Source organism: Rhinopithecus bieti, unplaced genomic scaffold, assembly GCF_001698545.2.
Source record: "Rhinopithecus bieti isolate Rb0 unplaced genomic scaffold, ASM169854v2 scaffold_3878, whole genome shotgun sequence".
NCBI classification, from domain to species: domain Eukaryota; kingdom Metazoa; phylum Chordata; class Mammalia; order Primates; family Cercopithecidae; genus Rhinopithecus; species Rhinopithecus bieti.
Window position 1 is genome coordinate 5,448,217 of NW_016805059.1, and position 20,396 is coordinate 5,468,612.

Genomic DNA, 20,396 nt, shown 5'->3' on the forward strand with positions numbered 1-20,396 from the left:
AAAAAGAAAGAAAGTAATGGCAAAAACCGCAATTACTTTTGCACCAACCTAGTATTTATGATTGTTACGTTCTTCAAAGCAGTTACTGGCTTTCCCAATAATTCTATGAAATAGGGGTTTATATTAAATGTACAAAATATTGGGATAGTAGCTGGTTGTAGGAAAAGGTGTGAGAAAAGGTGAAACAAATCATTTTTTAGTAAGAGGTCCCCAGTCGCTAATATGTAAGGTATCAACTCCTTTCTTTACTCCTATTAAAAAAATACCATTCTATGCTTTCCTGCCTATCACTGAACTTTTCCCAGAAAGAGATCAGAAGACTATCAGGCAAGAAAATATACCTGCCTTGGCCTTTTATTAGGTTTGTGGGGCATAATTTTATTAATTTGCAATGGCTTTGGAAATGCCTGTCACGTTAAAGCAACTACTGGTTGAGAAAGAGAAACACTATAAAAAATACAGTTGTGGGCATTGGGAATGGAGTGAGAGAAGGAAAGACAAATATGAACTACAAGTGGGGTAGAAAAATAGATTTGTACATTTTTCTGATGCATTGGGATAGGTTTCAGCAAACCACTGACAAGCAGAGGGTTAAAAAAAGTCCTTACAGAAGGAAAAACAAAGGCAGAGTTCTGAAGATAACTGATGAAACATGACCTATAGACTCCAGTAACAGCAGGTCACAGAACAGTGGTGACGTCTTATAATTCTTTATCCAAGAATTAGATATGTTAACATTCTGAGTGAGGAGATTTTCTCACCTTTAGCAAAAAAAGTCTATCGCCTTTTTTGTTCTATAATTTTACAGGGTTAGTTCCCGCGCTTCAATCCCTCCCTCCCTTCTCCCTCTCTCCTTTTCTCCTTCCTTTCCTTCCTTCCAAGAGCTCCAAGTTTAGAAGTGATCAATACAGCTTCTGTTTTCCAAGGTTATCTTTCCATCTTCTCTCTCTGCTATCTTAACAATTTCACCTTGGGCAGCATTACAGCATTGTATTATACTTAACTAAAAGCAGGGCTGTGGAGTCAGAGAGATCTAGACTTGAATCCTGGTCTGGCTGTGAGACTTTCAACAAACTACTTAACCTCTCTGAACCCCAGCATTATCATCTGTGCACTGGTATATAATCATCTAGATCACATATTATACAGGTATAGGTATTATACAAAAATCCTTATATAATCTCCATTTTATAGATTATAGTACTCAAAGATTAGTGTCCATCGACTAACTCAATACTCAAATGTAGGAAGGCCGTGCTCTATAGATGCATCCATGGAGCACCTCTAGGGGCAAAAACAGACTAGCAGGCAATCACAACATAGTACGATATGTGCTTTAACTGGAGAAAGGCCTAGGCACTATGGGGAGGAGGGAGGGATGAACACACTTTCAAGTTGGCAGAGAAAACATAAAGTATCATAAATTACCATCTCATCTCCGAGTCCAAAATCAATTTAGGTACAAAAGAATAGGTAAGGAATTGGGTATTTCATTTCATTAACGAGGTGAGAGATACAAAGTTATTTCAAAAAAGTTGGGAGACTGTTATTAACCTAACAGAGAAGTTTGACAATCATGGGCTTGACAGCACTGAATCCTCTTTACAAAACCACACAGAAGTCCATAGTTACAGAATTAGGGGTAGTGAGATCCCAGGAATAGCATGGGAGGCCACAGGGAATAGAAAGAGGAGGGGATCCCACCAATGTTTTCTTTTTTTACCCATCCTATAACTTCTCTCAGAACTTTACTCCATTCCTGATCTCAAGTTCAGAATTAGTCCCTGTACCTTGAGGTATTCACAAAATCCCTATGAAATCCAGAAAAAAGGGATAAATATATAGGCAGGTGTTGGGGGGGGGGGAGTCACTGAATTCCATATTTAGATAATAAGAAACAGAAAGCTCAGGTATCTAGATCTGCTGGAGCTATCTGGTAAGTGACAAAATGGTGCCAAGTCACCGCAGGGATCAGCAGACCCTGTGCTCACCAGCCTTTGGATACTGGGCAATAGGAACCAGTCAAACCAATGGCCCATCCAAAGGAAAAGCTTTATCAAAATTTGTTATGATAAAGCATTACTCTTCTTTTTAAAAAGCCTGTAAGTAGTAATAGTATGTGCTTCAAGACTAGCAGGCAATCACAACATAGTAAGATATGTGCTTTAACTGGAGAAAGGCCTAGGCACTGTGCTTCAAGAAGGGAACAGATGATTCAACAGAAGTTTACAAATCACTTAAACATATGATCCAGGGTTTCTCCAAGAATTTTTTTCTGACCCCTTCCTACCTATGCACATTACCCATTCTTGTGTGGTCCTGCTCAAGTCAAACTGCCTAGCTTACCAGGTACTTTGAGCCCACACTAACATTTTTCTTCATCAAATTCTGTATTTCTTTCTCATGTTTAAGTTAGTGTTTTATATATAACTGATTTTATTTAAATTCCTCCATTAGACTGTAAGTTGCCTCTCCGCAGGGAGTTTGTGATAATACCTTATATGGTTCTTTAGGATCAGGCATAACTGCACAAAACAAGCACCTTAAAATACTTAAGGTCAATTTTTAAAAAAGCATCTTTGAAAATTTAAGGGAAGAAATAAGGATAGAAAATCAGGATGTTATTAAGTTAATGAGGGAAAAAGTTATGAATATTTTAACAAAGTATAGGTGAGTCATGGAAAGAAATTATGGTCAACATGAAAACGCTGAGTCATTACTGAGAGAATTTCAAGAAAAAGTTAAAAAGAACATTGCAAAGTCAAATTCTTAAACACTGCTAGTGTCTTCTGAGACTTTACTCAGAAATACTAATTAAAGGTTTTACTTTTAAGCAAACTGAAGGAACCATAACTACGAAGAACTAAAAAAGTATAGCAATGTCACAGCCATAAAGACCCAGTACCATCATCAACAGCACAACCAATGCAGTTATTAGTGATCTGTTCAAGCATCACATTGATCACTTAAAAACTCACCTTTATCACAAAACCTGGCAAATCAAGTTGGATAATACCCAAGGCCGGCAAAATAAGTGAAATGTGAATCTGAAGAGCACACAGGTATATCAACCATTAGAACAGACACATCACAGCAATAATGATTAAAAAGTAAATTTTTAAAGTGAATTCTTTTCATTCAAAGTGAAAGGAACAATTCCCTCACCTCCAACATATATAGCAGAATAAGAAACTCTAATCCTACTCTATAGTAAGTTGATGGCTTCTGACCAAAAATGGTTAGAAAATACGTAAGTACCTTATGATTGCTGAAAAAGAACCAAGTCTATAAGAACAGTAATTCATGATTATAAAGCTATCCTTCCTGGAAAGCTTTTCAATACTGAATACAAAATATTCCTCCCTTACAAAAATTATCATGCCAGTATCTTAGCACAACTGACAAAAAAAAACTATATGAATTGGTTAGCTAGGTGTGCTTCTCCCTAGCACCCACTCAGGCTTTCATCCCTACTCACTCTTCAACAATTACCATTACCTTGATTTATTCCAAACAGGTATGGGTTGGATGAGTCTAGTTTAAAAATCAACCTACAACTCACAATTCTTTTTGGTTGCATGGTTTATATAAAGATAGTTAATTTCTGCCTCATTTCCAAAGAGAGAAAAGGAGGCAATGCAAACCACAAGCAAATTTTCCTCCTCCATGTGGGTTTAGAAAGACAAACCACTAACAGCAGCAAATGTTGCACCATATGTTAAAATATTTAAAATATTTTCCTCTATAAATGAAAGGTACGATATCGCACTATTTCTACTCTGTCATCTAAGAATGATGTTGTAACAGAACTCACATTCTAAGTTAACTTTTTCTATTCTCTCCAACACAGAATTAATCATCTAATTTTGAGCTAAGAGGAAAATTAAAGACTATATTTGGGAAATATAAGTCTATTTTAAGTCTCAATTTGGAAAAAAGATAAGGCATAGTATTTAAAAAACATTTTCTAGCTAACTTATTTTCCTATCTTTTTAAAAGTATTATTTTTTTGAATACGTTAAGACATATATGTGGTTCAAAATTAGAAAGATACAAAAAGTATACAATGAGAGGTTTCATTTTCATTCCTGTTTCCATTCACCCTGTTCCCTCTATAGGTAACTGATTTTATTAATACTTCCAGTTTTTCTTTATGCAAATATAAGAAAATGTGATTATACACTCTTCTTTCTTTTCTTACACAAAAGATACTGTACAATAAACATTACTTTGTATTTTGCTCTTTTCATTTAATTGTCTGTCCTGAGGAGCTATCATTAGCATTCTCATTTTTTTAAATAGCTGTAAAATATTTCACTGTATAAAAAAACCAGTTTATTCAATTAGTCCTTTACTGCTGAACCACTGAGTTCTTTCTCATCTTTAGAAATAACAAGTGATGCTACAATGAATAACATTGTACCTATGTCATTTCATCTTTGTGTAGGCCCTAAACTACCTCTCCAGTTTCATCCAGTGCTATTTCTTCCCTGTCCCCATTATGCTCTGGCCTCACTGACTGTCAACATATGCTGTTTCTTCTATTTAAAATCTCACTCCATCACATACCTTTACCTTACCCCTCTCTCTCTATATCTTGGCCCCAATATCACTGCCTCAGGGAAGCCTTCCATGATACCCCAGCCCCTCCCCCACAACACACACACCTGGCCAAGTTCTCTGTACACCCACATGACATTTCTATTTTCCCTTCATCACACTTACCATAGCTTGTATTTACATAATTGTTTGGTTAATGCCTATTTCTCTTACCTGACTATAAGCTCTATGAGTGTAAGACCATTATACCTCTATCACCTAACTCAGTGACTGGCATATAAAAAGCAATCCACAAGACCTGGCATGGCAGCTCATGCCTATAATCCTAGCTCTTTGGGAGGCTGAGGCAGAAGGACTGCTTGAGGCCAGGAGTTTGAAAACAGCCTGGGCAACATAGTGAAACTCTGTCTCCACAAAAAAATAAAAAAAATTATCCAGGCCTTGTGGCACATGCCTGTCATCCCATCTACTCTAAAGCCTGAGGTGGGAGGACTGCTTGAGCCTGGGAGGTACAGGCTACAGTAAGCCATGATCACACCACTGTACTCTAGCCTGGATGACAGAATAAGACCCTATCTCAAAAAAAAAAAAAAAAAGAAAAGCCAAGTGCAGTAGCATGTACCAGTAGTCTCAGCTACTTGTAAGGCTGAGGAAGGAGGATCATTTGTGGCCAGGAGTTCAAGACTACAGTAAGCTATGATTGTATCACTGTACTCTAGCCTGGGCAACACAGTGAGACCCTGTCTCAAATAACTAAATAAATAAAAATAAAAAGAGCACTCCACCAATATTTGCTGAATAAAGGAATAAAATGTCAAAGGTGCCAATTATACATCAGTCTGTCTTACTGTTTTACATGTATTTGTTTTACCTTTTAAATATCCCTGAAGCCTTCAGTTCATTCCATTTCTACTATCACTACTGTAATCCAACTACCTACCATCTCCTGTCTAAGCTACTATACTTACTCTTAGTCCCTACTAAGATCTATCCTCCATATTTTAGACCTACCATTTGCTAAGAAGTATTTCAAGGGCTTCCCGCTGATATTAAACTTTTCACTAATATGGCCTATCAGGGCTACATAGTCTGGCCGTCACTTACCTCTCCAGTTTCTCTATGCTCTGGTCACACTGGCTCCAGTTACATTCATTCTTTCACCATACCACACCCTTTCTTGCCACAAGGCAGTTACACATGCTGGTATTTCTTCCTGGAACACTCTCTGGTTCTCAGTTTCTTACTTTCTCAAGTGATATTAATGTTCAGCATCACTCCCTCATGGAGGCCTTCCCCAACCGCTCTTAACTGACCATGTACCTTCCCTTGAGAGCACCAGTCACAGCCAAAATTAAGTCTGGAAGTAAAGTTGCATGAATAAGAGAATGACTCACAGGATCCAAATGTAGGTAATAATATTTGGCACAGTGTTGAAAGGCAGTTCCTTCTGTTTCCAGCACTACCAACTCCCTGGTTGCTTGTTACGCTTACAGACATCAATCCATAAATGCTTATTTTAAAATTTAGAACCAGGTAGTTCTTTCACCTATATAACTTAATCTCACTTTCCCTAGGAGCACACACCAAGAAGTACTACTGTTTTTGCTTTGGAAGTAAAGGTGACATCAAGTTACTGGCATGAATATTTTTAAAGTACTCAAGAAGAAATTGGGGTTCTTTTTCTTTTGACAATAGGAAAAGAGATTTCAAGAATGTATCTCCTTGTACACATTAGGTATTCACATGCTCCTTAAATTTTGGCAACAAGTATCTTTTTTAAATTCTGAGGTTTATATTTTTTCCTCTCGCAGAGAAGTTTTAGTAAGCAAAGAATACCTCTGCCCTCAAAGTTTTCCCAAACCTTTAGTGTATTTTTACAAAAAAGTACTAGGCTTTGAGTATTTTTTCTTTTCTTTTGAGACAGAGTCTCGCTCTGTCACCTAGACTGGAGTGTAGTGGTGCCATCTCGGCTCACTGCAACCTCTGCCTCCCGGGTTCAAATGATTCTCCTCCCTCAGCCTGGGGAGTAACTGGAATTACAGGCACGCCAGGCTAATTTTTGTATTTTTAGTAGAGACGAGGTTTCACCATGTTAGCCAGGCTGGTTTCAAACTCCTAACCTCAAGGGATTCGTCCACCTCGGCCTCCCAAAGTGCTGGGATTCCAGGCGTGTTAATATATTAAGAAAAGAAATCTTAATATACAGGAATGTTATTGTATTGTGATTATATATGAAACACTGTGAGTGAAAACAACAGTTTTCATATCAATCTAAGATTAGGAATGACTATAAATTTTAAGAAATATTATTTTTTAATTAAGTAACTATATAAATCAAATACATGTCCAGGATAGATCCCAAGTCTGGTTCATCTTTTTCTGCCTCCTCTGTCATCCTTTAAGTCACTAAAATATAACATAATAATGAAACAAACCTGCATGTAATGGTTATAGCTAATTTAACTGACATTACCTTGGGGTAGGAGTATATTTTATACTTCTTAAGAATAAAATCCTTACTTTTTATATTTATACACCAAACTGCTTTGCTGAATCTTCTGATACATTCAGATCCCACTCCCAATATATTCATAGCCCTTAAGATTTATCATTCCCAAGTTAAATTACACCTTAAAGAAAAAATTAACCTTCAACTATTTTTTCACATCTTTATAGTTCCAAGCCACATAAAAGCTATCAAAAAAAAAAAAAAAAACATGAGTCGCTTACATTGATCTGCATATTTTCTTTAACTTTTGCCTCCTCTTTCCATGCAAACAGTAAACACTGCAGAAAACAGAAGCATTTCTGAGAGACTATGCTTGTCCTCACGAAAAAAAAGAGTGAGGTAATCAGGATTCTGCCTTTTATCCTCTCCGAGTTGACTTTCATTTACTTCCATTTCCTTCCAATTCCTGTAGTGCACCTCTAATTCTGGGAAGAATGCAAACATGCACTTGCTGAATGAGTACTATATACCTGCACCATTGCTAGGCTTTATGAGGGCTGTAAATGAAAGCATGGTATCTACTCTCACAAAGTCTACAAAGCACCAGAAATGTCTATTATTCTTTCTCTTTACTAACGTAGCCTATGTTTTGTTTTGAACCCTGAACGAAACAATAACAGGTAAACAAACTGCCTTAAGTCACAAAATAGCTCAAGTTACATTATTTAAAGGTCTCAAAAAGGAGAAATACTGATGAAAGGAGAAACATTAGAAGACTAATGAGCTATGTCTTTACTGCTACACAACTCAGTGTGGTTTAGTAAATAAAGAAGAGAATGTCAGAGATGAATAAGGACTGTTTAGGTTAAAGGCAAACAACCAAATCACGGGGTGAAGAGACAGAAAATATGAACTATAAATAGTAGAACAACACATGTTTTTATTAAGGGTAAATGACAAATACCCTTAGGTGCACTTATCACACACATATGCAGAAATGTGAGTATTTTATACACCTTACCTCTTTGTTTTGCCATAGGGAAGAAAGGCTAGACTAAGTACATATAAACACATCAGTTTTATACCTAAGAACCTAACTCCTCGATCTGCCTCAAAATTTAAAAAAAGTTCTAAGAGGGAACAAACAAAAACACTAGATGCTAAAGCTTATTCCTATAGTACCATACTCAAGGACTACCTGCTTTTACTTTATGCCCTATTCTCATTATTTGGTTTTCTGGCTTCTCATTTTAGAAGAGAAGCGTTACGAAAAGATATTCCAAAAGCCATGATTTGAGAACCAAAAGAAAGCCAAAGAGAGAGAGAGAGAGAGAAAAGCTGCAAAAACAGGTGTATATACTGCAGTAGTCTTTAGGACATTATCAAATTACAGAACAGCACATTCATTGATGTTTCATTTCTTCCTGTTAAGAAATAGGACCACTAGTGGGATGTGGTGGCGTGCACCTGTAGTCCCTAATGCTTGGGAGGCTGAGGTGGGAAAATTGCTTGAGTCCAGAAGTTCAAATCTAACCTGGGCCACATAGTGCAATCCAGTATCTTTAAACAAAAAATCAGGGGATGGGGAGTGGTTGGGGGGGAAGAAATACGAAGCGCATACTATATTTTCTTCAAATTAAAGTGTTGGGCCTGGTGCAGTGGCTCATGCCTGTAATCCCAGCACTTTGGGAAGCAAAGGCGGGTGGATCACTTGAGGTCAGGAGTTCGAGACCAGCCTGGCCAACATGGTGAAACCTGTCTCCACTTTAAAAAAAAAAAAATTAGCTGGGCATGATGGCACACACCTGTAATCCCAGCTACAGGGAGGCTGAGGAAAGAGAATTGCTTGAACTCAGGAGGTGGAGGTTGTAGTAAGCCGAGATTGCATCACTGCACTCCAGCCTGGGCAACATAGCAAGACTCCATCTCAAACAAAAACAAAAAGAAACAAACGAACAAACAAATTAAAGTGCTAAGTAGATTACCTGGCAACCATACATAAAAGAGATGTTGAGGTACAAAATCACCTACAGTTTAACAAAAGAACAAAAAATCTAGACTTGAGGCAGTTCAAATTACCAAGGAACCAAACAGGGATGATAGACAGTTCCGAGGCTAAAAACCTGCTTTTCCTTCCTTTTAAGCTATTAAAATAACAGAAAAGAGTAAATGTTGCTCAACAACAACAAAAAAACAAAGAAAAGTTTTCTCATGGATCTCTGTTTTCTTCTAAATGACAATTACTACTTAAAATAATAGTCCAACAATACTTCTTTATCGTTTTGAAGAGTTAAATAAAAAACATACGGCCGGGCGCGGTGGCTCAAGCCTGTAATCCCAGCACTTTGGGAGGCCGAGACGGGCGGATCACGAGGTCAGGAGTTCGAGACCATCCTGGCTAACACGATGAAACCACGTCTCTACTAAAAAAATACAAAAAAAGCTAGCCGGGCGAGGTGGCTGGCGCCTGTAGTCCCAGCTACTCGGGAGGCTGAGGCAGGAGAATGGCGTAAACCCGGGAGGCGGAGCTTGCAGTGAGCTGAGATCCAGCCACTGCACTCCAGCCTGGGCGACAGAGCGAGACTCCGTCTCAAAAAAAAAAAAAAAATACAAAGACCAAAGCTTCTTTAGATTTTACTTTAGACACAGCTGATTACTCAGTTCAAATTCAAACTTGCCTTGACAACAACTGTGGAAAGCCAAAACAAAGAATATCTATGCTATCTGCTGTAGTCTGCATGTTTGTGTCCCTGTCAAATTCAAATGCTGAAATCTTCACCCAATGTGATGGTATTAGAAGGTACTAATCACCTTTGGGAGGTGATTAGGCCATGGGGGTACAGTCCTCATAAATGGGATTAAGGCCCCCATAATAAAGGAACGGGAGGGAGTCCTCCCTGTTGCACCATGTGAGGACATAGCAAGGAGCCATTTATGAGTGAGAAGGTGGGCCCTCACCAGACACTGGTACCTTCATTATGAACTTCCCAGACTCTAGAACTGAAAGAAATAATTCTCTCTTGTTTATAAGCTACTCAGTTTATGGTATTTTGTTACAGCAGCCCAAAAAGATGAAGACATCATCTAAGAATATAAAATCCTTGAGAATAGAAGCAATTTTCTATTATTATTTAATAGTAGTAACAACATTATTCTTAAAGCAATGACTTCCAAGCCTTTATATATGAAGCCCTGACTCTGTTCATCCGAACTGTAAACACGCATCATCAAATTCCTACCAATTGTTTCCACTTGAGTATTCTGTCATCATTTCTCAAACTAAACACTGGATCAAATAGAAAAAATTCCCAATCCTTTTACCCTTACTGCCTTCAGGCCATACAAGCTTCCTATTTCAGTTTTCCGACCCCTGTGCAGCCTGCAGCCTTACAATCACCATATTCCTTCCTTCCTGCTGCTATTGCAAAGACCCCAGTTCAGGCTCTTCATCATTTCATTTGGCTATAAAAGATTCCTCATTAGTATGTGTGCTTCTACTTTCTTTCTTCCTTTAAGAAAGAGTCTTTCTAAATGACTTTTTCCTGCTACTCTCAACTTTAAAAATTCTTCAATATTTACAAGATAAAATTAGAAGTAAGATCCATCTGACTGACATTTAAAATTTATAGAGATGACCTGGCTGTCTATGAAGGTGTCTCCTTCTTCCCTCCCTGCTCAGCGTAAGTCCCTTCCAAGGCCACAATTCAAAGTCTGTATGTGGTCAAGGCTTGGTATAATCTGGCTTCCAATTACCATTTGATTCTCTCTTCCTTTAAATCACATGAACCTTAGGTTTCACTATGTTAGTCTACTTTTCTATCAAACATGTATATTCTTTTAGCATACCTCTTTTAGTATTACTGTGTAGTGATGATAGGGTGGACTGTCAAAAATATTTTTATATTTAAAAAATACAATGTCTATTATCTAAATATTGATATATTCACATCCATTATATATATGACTAAATATATATCACTAAAATATATAGTGTATATATACTAAAATATATAGTATATATTAGTGTATATATACTATATATATAGTGCACATATTATATAGTATATATACACATAAATATATTTTTATATATATATACACACACATGCACACACACTAAAATAGGTATATATATATATGACTAAAATGAATGCAATCTTTTGTGCTCAGCTAATGAATACCAGAAGGCTGCACTGGGCTCTGTCTGAATGATGCCAGGCAATTTTTATGACAATTCTGCTGAAGTTTTCTTTATTGCCACTATAATGTTTTGTGGTGAGTAATTTTCACCCATAGCAGCTTAAAAAATCAGTGAAAGTGCTGGTCTAGGTGGATCCCAAAGAAATACATTATTTTATAGGTTTTATAGTAGTCATGAGAGTTTCTAAGGAAACATTAAAGAAAACAGTAAGATACTGACAGTTATAGTTTACTAAAATGCCCTTTGATGTTACGGAGGAGAATATAAACATGACTGTTTCCTGAGAGAACTGATAAACAATTTTAAGAGGGTACCTCGAAGAGAGTACAGTTGAAGACCTATCATGACTTTACAGGATGTGAAACGCACAGAAAAAACTACCAATGTGCAATGATGAGACTCATCTTTACAGGACTGCACTACACCTATTCTGTACCATGCTCACTCATTTCCCATTTCCAGAACTGCAATCCTGCATACAAAGCTGAGTATGCAAGTAATAAAGACATGTCAAACATGAGAAACGGTCCTTTTACTTAAACCAAAACACAGGAGCCTATTAGTATATGAATCTACTTCCTGCTGAAACCTACAGCTGGTCCAGTTCAGCCCTCGTTGCTCTAGTCCTTGGATGTGTTCATATATTAAAAAAATGTGGAAAATGGATCTCTTGGGTTCCTCCTTCTAGGTTATGCTAACTGCAGCCCTAAGCTGGACCTTTTAGTTATTTTTCATTTATCAGTTACTGAGAAGAAGGTCGTAGTTCTTTTCCTGAAATCTGTACCTACCATTAATAGAAAAGCTTCAAAATACTCAGAGCATAATCTATCAATATTTCACTTTTTAAAGCACTTGTTACCAATGCCAATCCAGAGATCAATGGCTGTCCGTCAAATACTTTTTGCCATGTGTTATATGTGAAAGACTGGGACAGTAGCATTGATAACTTTTATCAAAGAAAGGTAAATATATTTTGTATACTTCTAAAACTCAAACACTGATTACAAATGGAATTCCTTCTTGCAATTGTCATACAAGAGAGTTAAGAGAAACAGAAAAACTGACTCTCTCTCTTTAGGGTGACTTTAAAGTCCGCAGAAAGACCTTAAAAGGTAAAGAATTTACCTTATTTTCTTCTAGAAATTTCAGTTTGACAGAAACATCATTGCGCATTTTATCATATTTTTCCTTATGTGCTTGGAAGAGATGCTGTGACTGCTCAATCTTTGGCAGAGTGTTTGCGTCACGTGGTCCAAGATTCAGTTCTTCCAAATCAGTGCGATATGCATCATATTCAATCCTGGAAAGAAGAGAATAAGTGAAACATACTACAAAAAGAGTAAAATATGTTCAAAAGATGGGATGGAAATATACAATATTCAGTCTCATACTATACAATAATATATAAAATTCTCACACATATTCTACTTGACGCTTTTGAAATCATTATTTCTTTAAAAACAAAGAGCTATTCAAATAAGAACAGGGGAAAAGCTGCTGGTTAATCTCATTAACTATTTCTCCCAAAGCACTGTATTAACTGACAAGTAAAATTTCCAAAATCTAAAAACCAGTTAAGAAAAATAAATGCAAAACAAGATCAAGGGTAGAATAAATACCCCATGTGAATTGCTTAATACTGATGAGGTAAAGCAGGTAAGGACAGCAGACTAGAATGGCATACTAAAACTAACAGAAGTAAAAATGTCTGGGTTAGCAATGCACAACAAAAATGTAATGTGAGCAACACATGTAATTTAAAATTTTCTAGTAGTTACAATGAAATAATAATTAATTTCACCTGTTATCAATATATTTCATTTTACCCAATATATTTAAAATATTAATCATTGTGGCATGTAATCAATATAACAGAATTATTCATGAGGTACTTTACATTTGGAGAGTGGGCAGTGAGTCTTTGAAATCCACTGTATATTTACACTTCTATCCCATCTCAATTCAGACTAGCCACATTTCAAGTGCTCACTAGACATATGGAGCTACTATACTTGACAACACAACTCTAGATGAATTTCTGTAACATCACTATTCAGAATGTAACAACAGTATTTGTTGTAGAGCATTTACCATCCTGTGTTCTGTGAGATGCCTCACTCTGATATTCTCCCCCCATCAACTCAAATAGTTACCCCACCACTGTCATCACTCCATGATCCTATAACCCCTCAGGATAGCTCTATCACAGTGCCTGTCTAAGTATAGTACTACCTTGCTTATTAAAGAGTGATTTATCCAGCAGCCTCAACTATTTGGTACTCAGCAAAGAAGCAGCAGAGTGGCCTCTAATTTAGTCAAGATCAGAATCACAAAGCTTATACCCTAAAATTAAAGCTCTTTATTTGGAGATAATAGGAGTATAATTCACATCTCCTATTCTGGGAATTAACAATACTTTAAATAACATAATCTATATTGTATATATGACTTGAGAAAGAATATATCAGTCCTTCACACTGATCCTAATTTATTCTTAATGTTTATCCTCAAGAAGCTTGTATTCTAGAGGAAGAGAACCTTGTAAACAATTACAACAAAATGAGAGAATAAGAACTACCATAAAGGAGGGTAAGGTATAATGGAAATCAAGAGGAATAATTATTTAATTAGATATCTGAAAAGGTATCTCAGACAGAATTAAAATACTATAATTAAAATTTGAAGGATGGTAAAAGCTGGCTAGGTGAATTGGGATGGGGGTAGAATATTCTGATTCTGAAGAGAATAGCATGGACAAAGGCATAGATTTGTAAGATACAATAGACACACTTGGGAATTCAGTATATCAGAATCTGAAGCTGGAACATGACAATGGAAAAAATTAACATCAGACAGGCACGCAGGGATTGAAGGTAAGCAGCCCTACAGGCCATGTTAAAGGGTTTAAATTTAACTCAGTAGGATAGGTGATGAGAAGCCACTGAAGAATGTTGATCTGACATAAAAATGACATGACTGTATCAGGATAGAAAGATGACTCTGGTGGTAGTGTAAGAGATGGAGGATAGAATAAACGATTAAAAAATCAGGAGCAAGGAAACCTATTAGAAGATGATGGACATATAAGAAATGAGTCACTGAATGAGGACAAAGGCACTGGAGCTAAGGAGACAAATACAAAAGATTTAGGAGGCAAGACTGACTTGGCAATAGTAACAAGTTAGTTAAATCCATGGGTTCAGGAGCCAAGGCTGAATGACCTCTCTGCTTTTTGGCTCTATCTTGAGCTAGTTATTTCATCTCTTTGTGCTCCAGTTTTTCAATCTATAAACGTGAATAAAATCTCCACAAAACTTCATATAGATAAAGCACACAAGACACCTGGTAATAGCTGATACCTTTAAAATGCTTATTATTATGGCCAAATTAGAAGAGGAGTATCTAGAAGCAAGCACACTAAAAACAATAAGAAATAAAACAGAAAAATGTAGAACTAAATAAATAGTAATACATGGTGATTTAATCTAAGGACAAATATCCTTCAATAGCCTTGGAGCACATTTCTAAACAACAGTGATTAACTTAAACATAATCAAAGTTATAATACTGACCTTATATTTCTTATTTTTACATTCAGAGTTTGTAGGTGGTACCAAAGTAAAATTTTCCATAACAGCTTCTCTAACAGTGCTCATTATCATCAAGAAGAGAAGCTCACTAAGTTTTCAAAAAGCAACCTCCCTTCAAGGTTGCCCGTCTGAACTGAGTCCATATCAACAAAGTTAATGATGGTTACTTTATGGCTTATGTAAAACTTCTAGAGAACAGGTGTCCACATCTGAAAACAATCTGACCACATCTTGACCACAATTGACTCCCTTGTTGGTGCTGTTGTGGAGAAGTGTTGAATGGGCTGTTACAAGATTTTCTATACATGAAGCACCAGAGGGCTAGGAAATACTTGTATACAATGCATAATAGGAAGCATTAAAAGGCCACTCGGGCATTTGCCTAAATTACCACTTTTTGTACTGATCAAATAGATGACCCTTCCCCTAAAAGTCAGTAAATTCTGGCTTTGACAGAGAAGAAAATTCAGCTACTGAAAAACTTTTAACCTTGGATTATTTTTGACTATTATCCATCAGTAGGCAATGTTTTAGTGTTAACAACTAGCCAATTCCACAGCTACTTCATAAACAACAGAAAAGTCAAACCCCAAGCTAAGCTTAATGAATAAGATCATACATTGTAATCTGAATAAAAAAGGATATATTATGGGATGACATAAAACAAAAACAACATTGCTGTTTTTGTTTTTTAAAGTATACACAGAAGCTGTGTAAGGGTTTCCTTTAGGAAACCAGCTACCAAGTACATGTAACTTGATTTATAATTTTGTTCAAAAGTTCCAAATGCACCTATATACTGTATTTTATAATCTGAGATCTTATACCGCATTATACTTGGGGCACTAATACTCAGGTATAAGGCCTACTGATAAAATGTGAACCACAGGGAACCAACGGGTTCTCATTTTGGCTATGAAACTGACTACAAGTGAGCAAACCATTTAATCTCTAGAGCATTTTCTCCTCTACAAATTAATTATAAACTGTTTAGAAATAAAAGTTGAAGGGAAAGATATTATCATTAATGAAAATATATTTCAGGATAGGTAGACAATTGCAAAGTAGAGAAACAATCTAGATTCACAAAGTTCTTAACTAGGAGGTGATGGGGGTATTTTTGGAAGAAAACAATATTCATCTTTAAAACCCATAAATGTTAAAACAATCAGAAAGACTAGAAGATAAGAAATTTAATATGATTAGAGATAAAAGAAAGAGTATCATTATGAACAAATTAGGACATTATGAATAAGGAACAGACAAATTTAGAAAAGAATCAAATAAAACTTAAATAAATGAATTTTAAATTCATATACATAATGAACCCTTTGAAAAATGCAATTTCCATGGAAGGATTTAAATCGAGACTGAAAAACCAATCACTGAGAATGTTATTGAAGACATTTCCACAGAAGGCTATCTTACTAACAGCTATCCTCACCCTTACACCTCCACACAACCACAGCTGTTTGACCTTCATTTTCAAGTCAATAAGAATCTCATACGTTAGGCCGGGCGCGGTGGCTCAAGCCTGTAATCCCAGCACTTTGGGAGGCCGAGACGGGCGGATCACGAGGTCAGGAGATCAAGACCATCCTGGCTAACACGGTGAAACCCCGTCTCTACTAAAATACAAAAAACTAGCCGGGCGACCTGGCGGGCGCCCGTAGTCCCAGCTACTCGGGAGGCTGAGGCAGGAGAATGGCGTGAACCCGGGAGGCGGAGCTTGCAGTGAGCTGAGATCCGGCCACTGCACTCCAGGCCCGGCGACAGAGCGAGACTCCGTCTCCAAAAAAAAAAAAAAAAAAAGAATCTCATACGTTAATAGTAAATGGAAAATGACAAAATAAACATGGTATGGGACAGAAGCATCTCTTCCCGTGAAAACATCAAAAATTAACTTTTCCAAATGATTTGTGCTTTTACTTAATTGAAGTGTAAGGAAATATATATTTAATAAGTACTCAATTGCAAAAAGACTAGATGAGTTTGGAGTTTTTACAGGCATTTCTCATACCATTAAACTAGGATAAGAGGCCAAAGAGCAAAGTTACCCTTCTAAAAGGTAAAAGTTTACCTTCAACTAAGCATAAAAAGAAAATGGAAAATAAGAATTTTGAGCGTTCAAAAGAAAAAAATCTCAAAAGGGACTAGAATGATACTTAAATAAAAGTGGCAGGACATATGGAGAAAAAATTGGGCCTGCAACCAAAAGGTGAAAAGGTTATTATAGGTCTGCTACATTTTAGACTCTTCAAAATATTTATTAACGCATTTATTAATATGTATTTTGTTTACCATTTAACAGGATAGTTATGAGACAGGGAAACTGTATGTATATATATATGAATATGGATATATAAAAACCCATTAAAATAGGATGTATAAAAACACTATTATAAACAGCTATCAAAATACAAGTCAAATATTTAATTTATATAAAAGGTAAAATTTGAAAGGGTTTGAAGGCTTGCTATAATCTGGATAAATGGAAGATGACTGATATCCTAACAAACAAAAATCACGCAGGTGAAACAAGCTTATTATTCAATAGAAAATGAAAGTACGGGTCTGGCTATTGTGGAAGCAGTGGTAATAAGGATGAAAGGTAAATTTAGGCCAGAGTATAGAGGACCATGTAATACCTGCCTGGTAGAACACAATGCCCTGTCCTCTTCTAAAGAAGATGGAGCTGGGAGATCCTCCATTTCCCTACTCACTAGAAGGCGCGGTTTGGGCACATGACCAAAGATCAATTAGATCATCTCAAGGCAATGAAGCAAGTATTCGTGGGTATTTAGGAAATTATTTATGGTAGCTGTGGCAGCATTAAGGACTAGAGGCACCCAGCATAGGGGTTCTAATTAGATTCTTCTGAGGCTTAACTTGGCTTTGGTTCTTGGTTGTTCCCAGAATCTTGTTCTCTCCCTTTCTGCCAGTTCTGTGGAGGTATCCTATAACTTTCCAGTATATTTTTTTCCTGTCGATATTGGCCAGAGTTGGTTTCTGTTGTTGGTAACCAAGAAATTAACTGAATTATGTGCCATCTGTAAAACAGACAATGTAGTAAAAATGTATACCTTACCTGGCACTTTCATACTGTTTCACAGTCATTAATGTATCTTCAATTGTTTTATTCACCAAAGTGTTCACACTAGCAATGAAAAAATTAATGGCTCCAAGAAGAGTCTCTCCATTTTTAGCCAGCAGCTTCTGGGTATCGGCATTATAGCCAAATTCTTCCTAAAACAAAGAAGTCACCTTAATTTATCCGGTAATAAATCAGTAAAAGTGACTTAAAAATCTCAAGCACTTCACCAATGGGAAAATATGTGATTTAGAGATCTAGCTGCAGCAGTTTTACTTTTTCTTTCAGTCTTTAAGAATCGAAATCACAGCTAGCTATATAATTACTGAAAAAGTCTAATAAACCAAAATTGTCATCAGCTCAGATACATAGCTAAAAGCTAAATAATTTTTATAAGTTACTTTGTAGTAGAAAGAATATTTTCATTTCTACATTTTGTTTCTATTATACTATAAGCACAGCTGTTGGAAAGAAAAATACAGCAGATTATTAATCAGAGAAACTATAACTTTCACAGCCAAATTAGGTAATAATTGGTTAAAACTTCCAGACATAAAACAAAGTGCATTTTTTTGTGTTTTGACTGAATCTCCTCAAAGTATAAATATTAAGAATACATATTTCTTTGTAAACTTGGTGACTAGTTGACTCCCAAGCTCAGCTCTATCTAGGCACACAACTGAGGAAGGATCACTCAACACCAGATTTAGTTCATTCTTTTTGAATAAACTGCATCTCGGTGCAGTAAACATTACATATGACTCCTTCAGATATGGCAAGGACTAACTCTAGCTCTGTATATTCAGCAGTGAAAGCTTTCCAGTGTTAAGTTTTACTAATTAACAGATTAATCAGGAATGCACCTAACCAAATAAAAAATCGATCACATAATATTTTAAGATGTATCATTTAATTTGATAATTCTCCAGTTTGTTATAAAGTACTTTTCAATTTCAGTTGAAACAAATAACATAATATTAAATTAACTAGAATAGTAGAAGATACAAATTTAATGCTATTGCAATAGCTGTAATTACATTTCGTACGTGACAAAGTATTCAATAATTCAGAAGATAGCAGGAAAGTAAAATTATCTTTATTACGCTAAAACCATTTTCCATTTTAGAGATGTCCATGTAACTCCACTCTGTACTCGGTCTTCGAAATATTATAGACCTTGATTTGCAAATATTGGCAGATAAAGGACCACATAAAAAGATTACCAATCAATGTATGTGAAAACTAAAATGAAAGGCAGGAGAGCTTAAGATTTTTGGCACCAAATTTCCACAAGCTAAGTTACACACTTCACTAAAGTCTACATAAATGTTACTGGAAACAGAATAATAAAGAGAAAAACATTTTACAACTTTTAGAAAAGTTAACAGAACATATTACAACAGTAACCCTTGATATTCAGTACGAAGTAAAAGGCAAAATAAAATATTAACAAACAGGAAGAAAATATGAAAGATTTATATACAAGGGATAATTCATAAAAGTAAAGTTAACAGAAGTCAGTTGGGCCTTCTTAAAGTGATATGAAATATCTTAAAAGAAAATCTCAGAATTCCATTTTCATTAAGAGTTCAGTAAATCACAAATATAACAAATTACCTCTTTGAATACTTCTATTATCATTTTCTCCCATCCCTAATAGTTATTTAGAATAATCTTACATGAAGTTCTAGTGACTTCAAACTCAGGTCAGCAAATGCATCTCCAAGTTGCCTTTGGGTATGTACCATCTGGAAAAGCTGGGTCGACAATGTTTGAGCCAGTTTTAAAATATTTTCGTATTTTTTCTTGTTATCCCTTAATATATCAATTTGAGCTTCAAGTTCAAGGTCCACAGTTCTTGAGCCGCGGCCTAGCTTCTCAGAGATAATCTGTCGAGTACACTAAAAGTGGAAGATGCATTTTGTTTAGAAAGAAAAAACAAAACAAAATACAAATGCTAGAGCATATGGCATACACCATTTTTTGGATTCAAACAAGCTAGCGTAATAAACTGAAAATTGTCAGCTCCCTTAGTTGATCAGGACTCAGAAAGTAAATTCACCAGACGTGTCTAATAATTATTACTAATCAAAGGAACTTTAAAGACATATCTAGCAAACTTATATACTGCCATAAGAACTCTCACATAATTATTTTGCAAGTTTAGTACATTTGGGTAGATTATCTAAAACAGAGATATTTGGCATTAAGACTAATATAGACTGTTAATATAGGAATAAGAAGAACACCAAAATACTACTCTCTTACTGCTTTCAAATGTTCTTTTACTTCTGTCTTCCCCCTTAAATGACTTTTATAGATATATATGTGTGTGTATGAATGAGGAATAAAGAAAGAGGAAGGGAGGAAGGAAAGAAAGGAGGGGGAAAAGAGGAAGAGAGAGAAACTACTGAGTTACTTTTACTCAGACAGTGTGGTATTATATTATGTTATTGTATTCTGCCCCAGAAATAATAATACAGAAACATATATATATATATATAT

The 20,396-nt window shown here is 35.9% G+C and overlaps 2 protein-coding genes across 6 annotated transcripts in view; both read right to left on the bottom strand.

Moving 5' to 3' along the window:
- Nucleotides 1–5,681, bottom strand: part of FHDC1 (FH2 domain containing 1) — an 89,220-nt gene extending 83,539 nt beyond the window's left edge. The window contains exon 1 of the mRNA XM_017871110.1: nucleotides 5,665–5,681. The gene's annotated coding sequence lies outside the window, so the exon portion shown is untranslated. The remainder of the gene's footprint in view (nucleotides 1–5,664) is intronic.
- The window catches only part of ARFIP1 (ARF interacting protein 1), a 124,959-nt gene that overhangs the window by 13,869 nt on the left and 90,694 nt on the right, over nucleotides 1–20,396 (bottom strand). For all 5 annotated transcript variants that reach the window (XM_017871116.1, XM_017871114.1, XM_017871112.1 and 2 more), the window contains 3 exons: nucleotides 19,571–19,792; nucleotides 17,889–18,046; nucleotides 12,336–12,510 (listed from right to left, as the gene is read on the bottom strand). In XM_017871116.1, coding sequence (XP_017726605.1) covers nucleotides 12,336–12,510; nucleotides 17,889–18,046; nucleotides 19,571–19,792 — 555 coding nt within the window. The remainder of the gene's footprint in view (nucleotides 1–12,335; nucleotides 12,511–17,888; nucleotides 18,047–19,570; nucleotides 19,793–20,396) is intronic.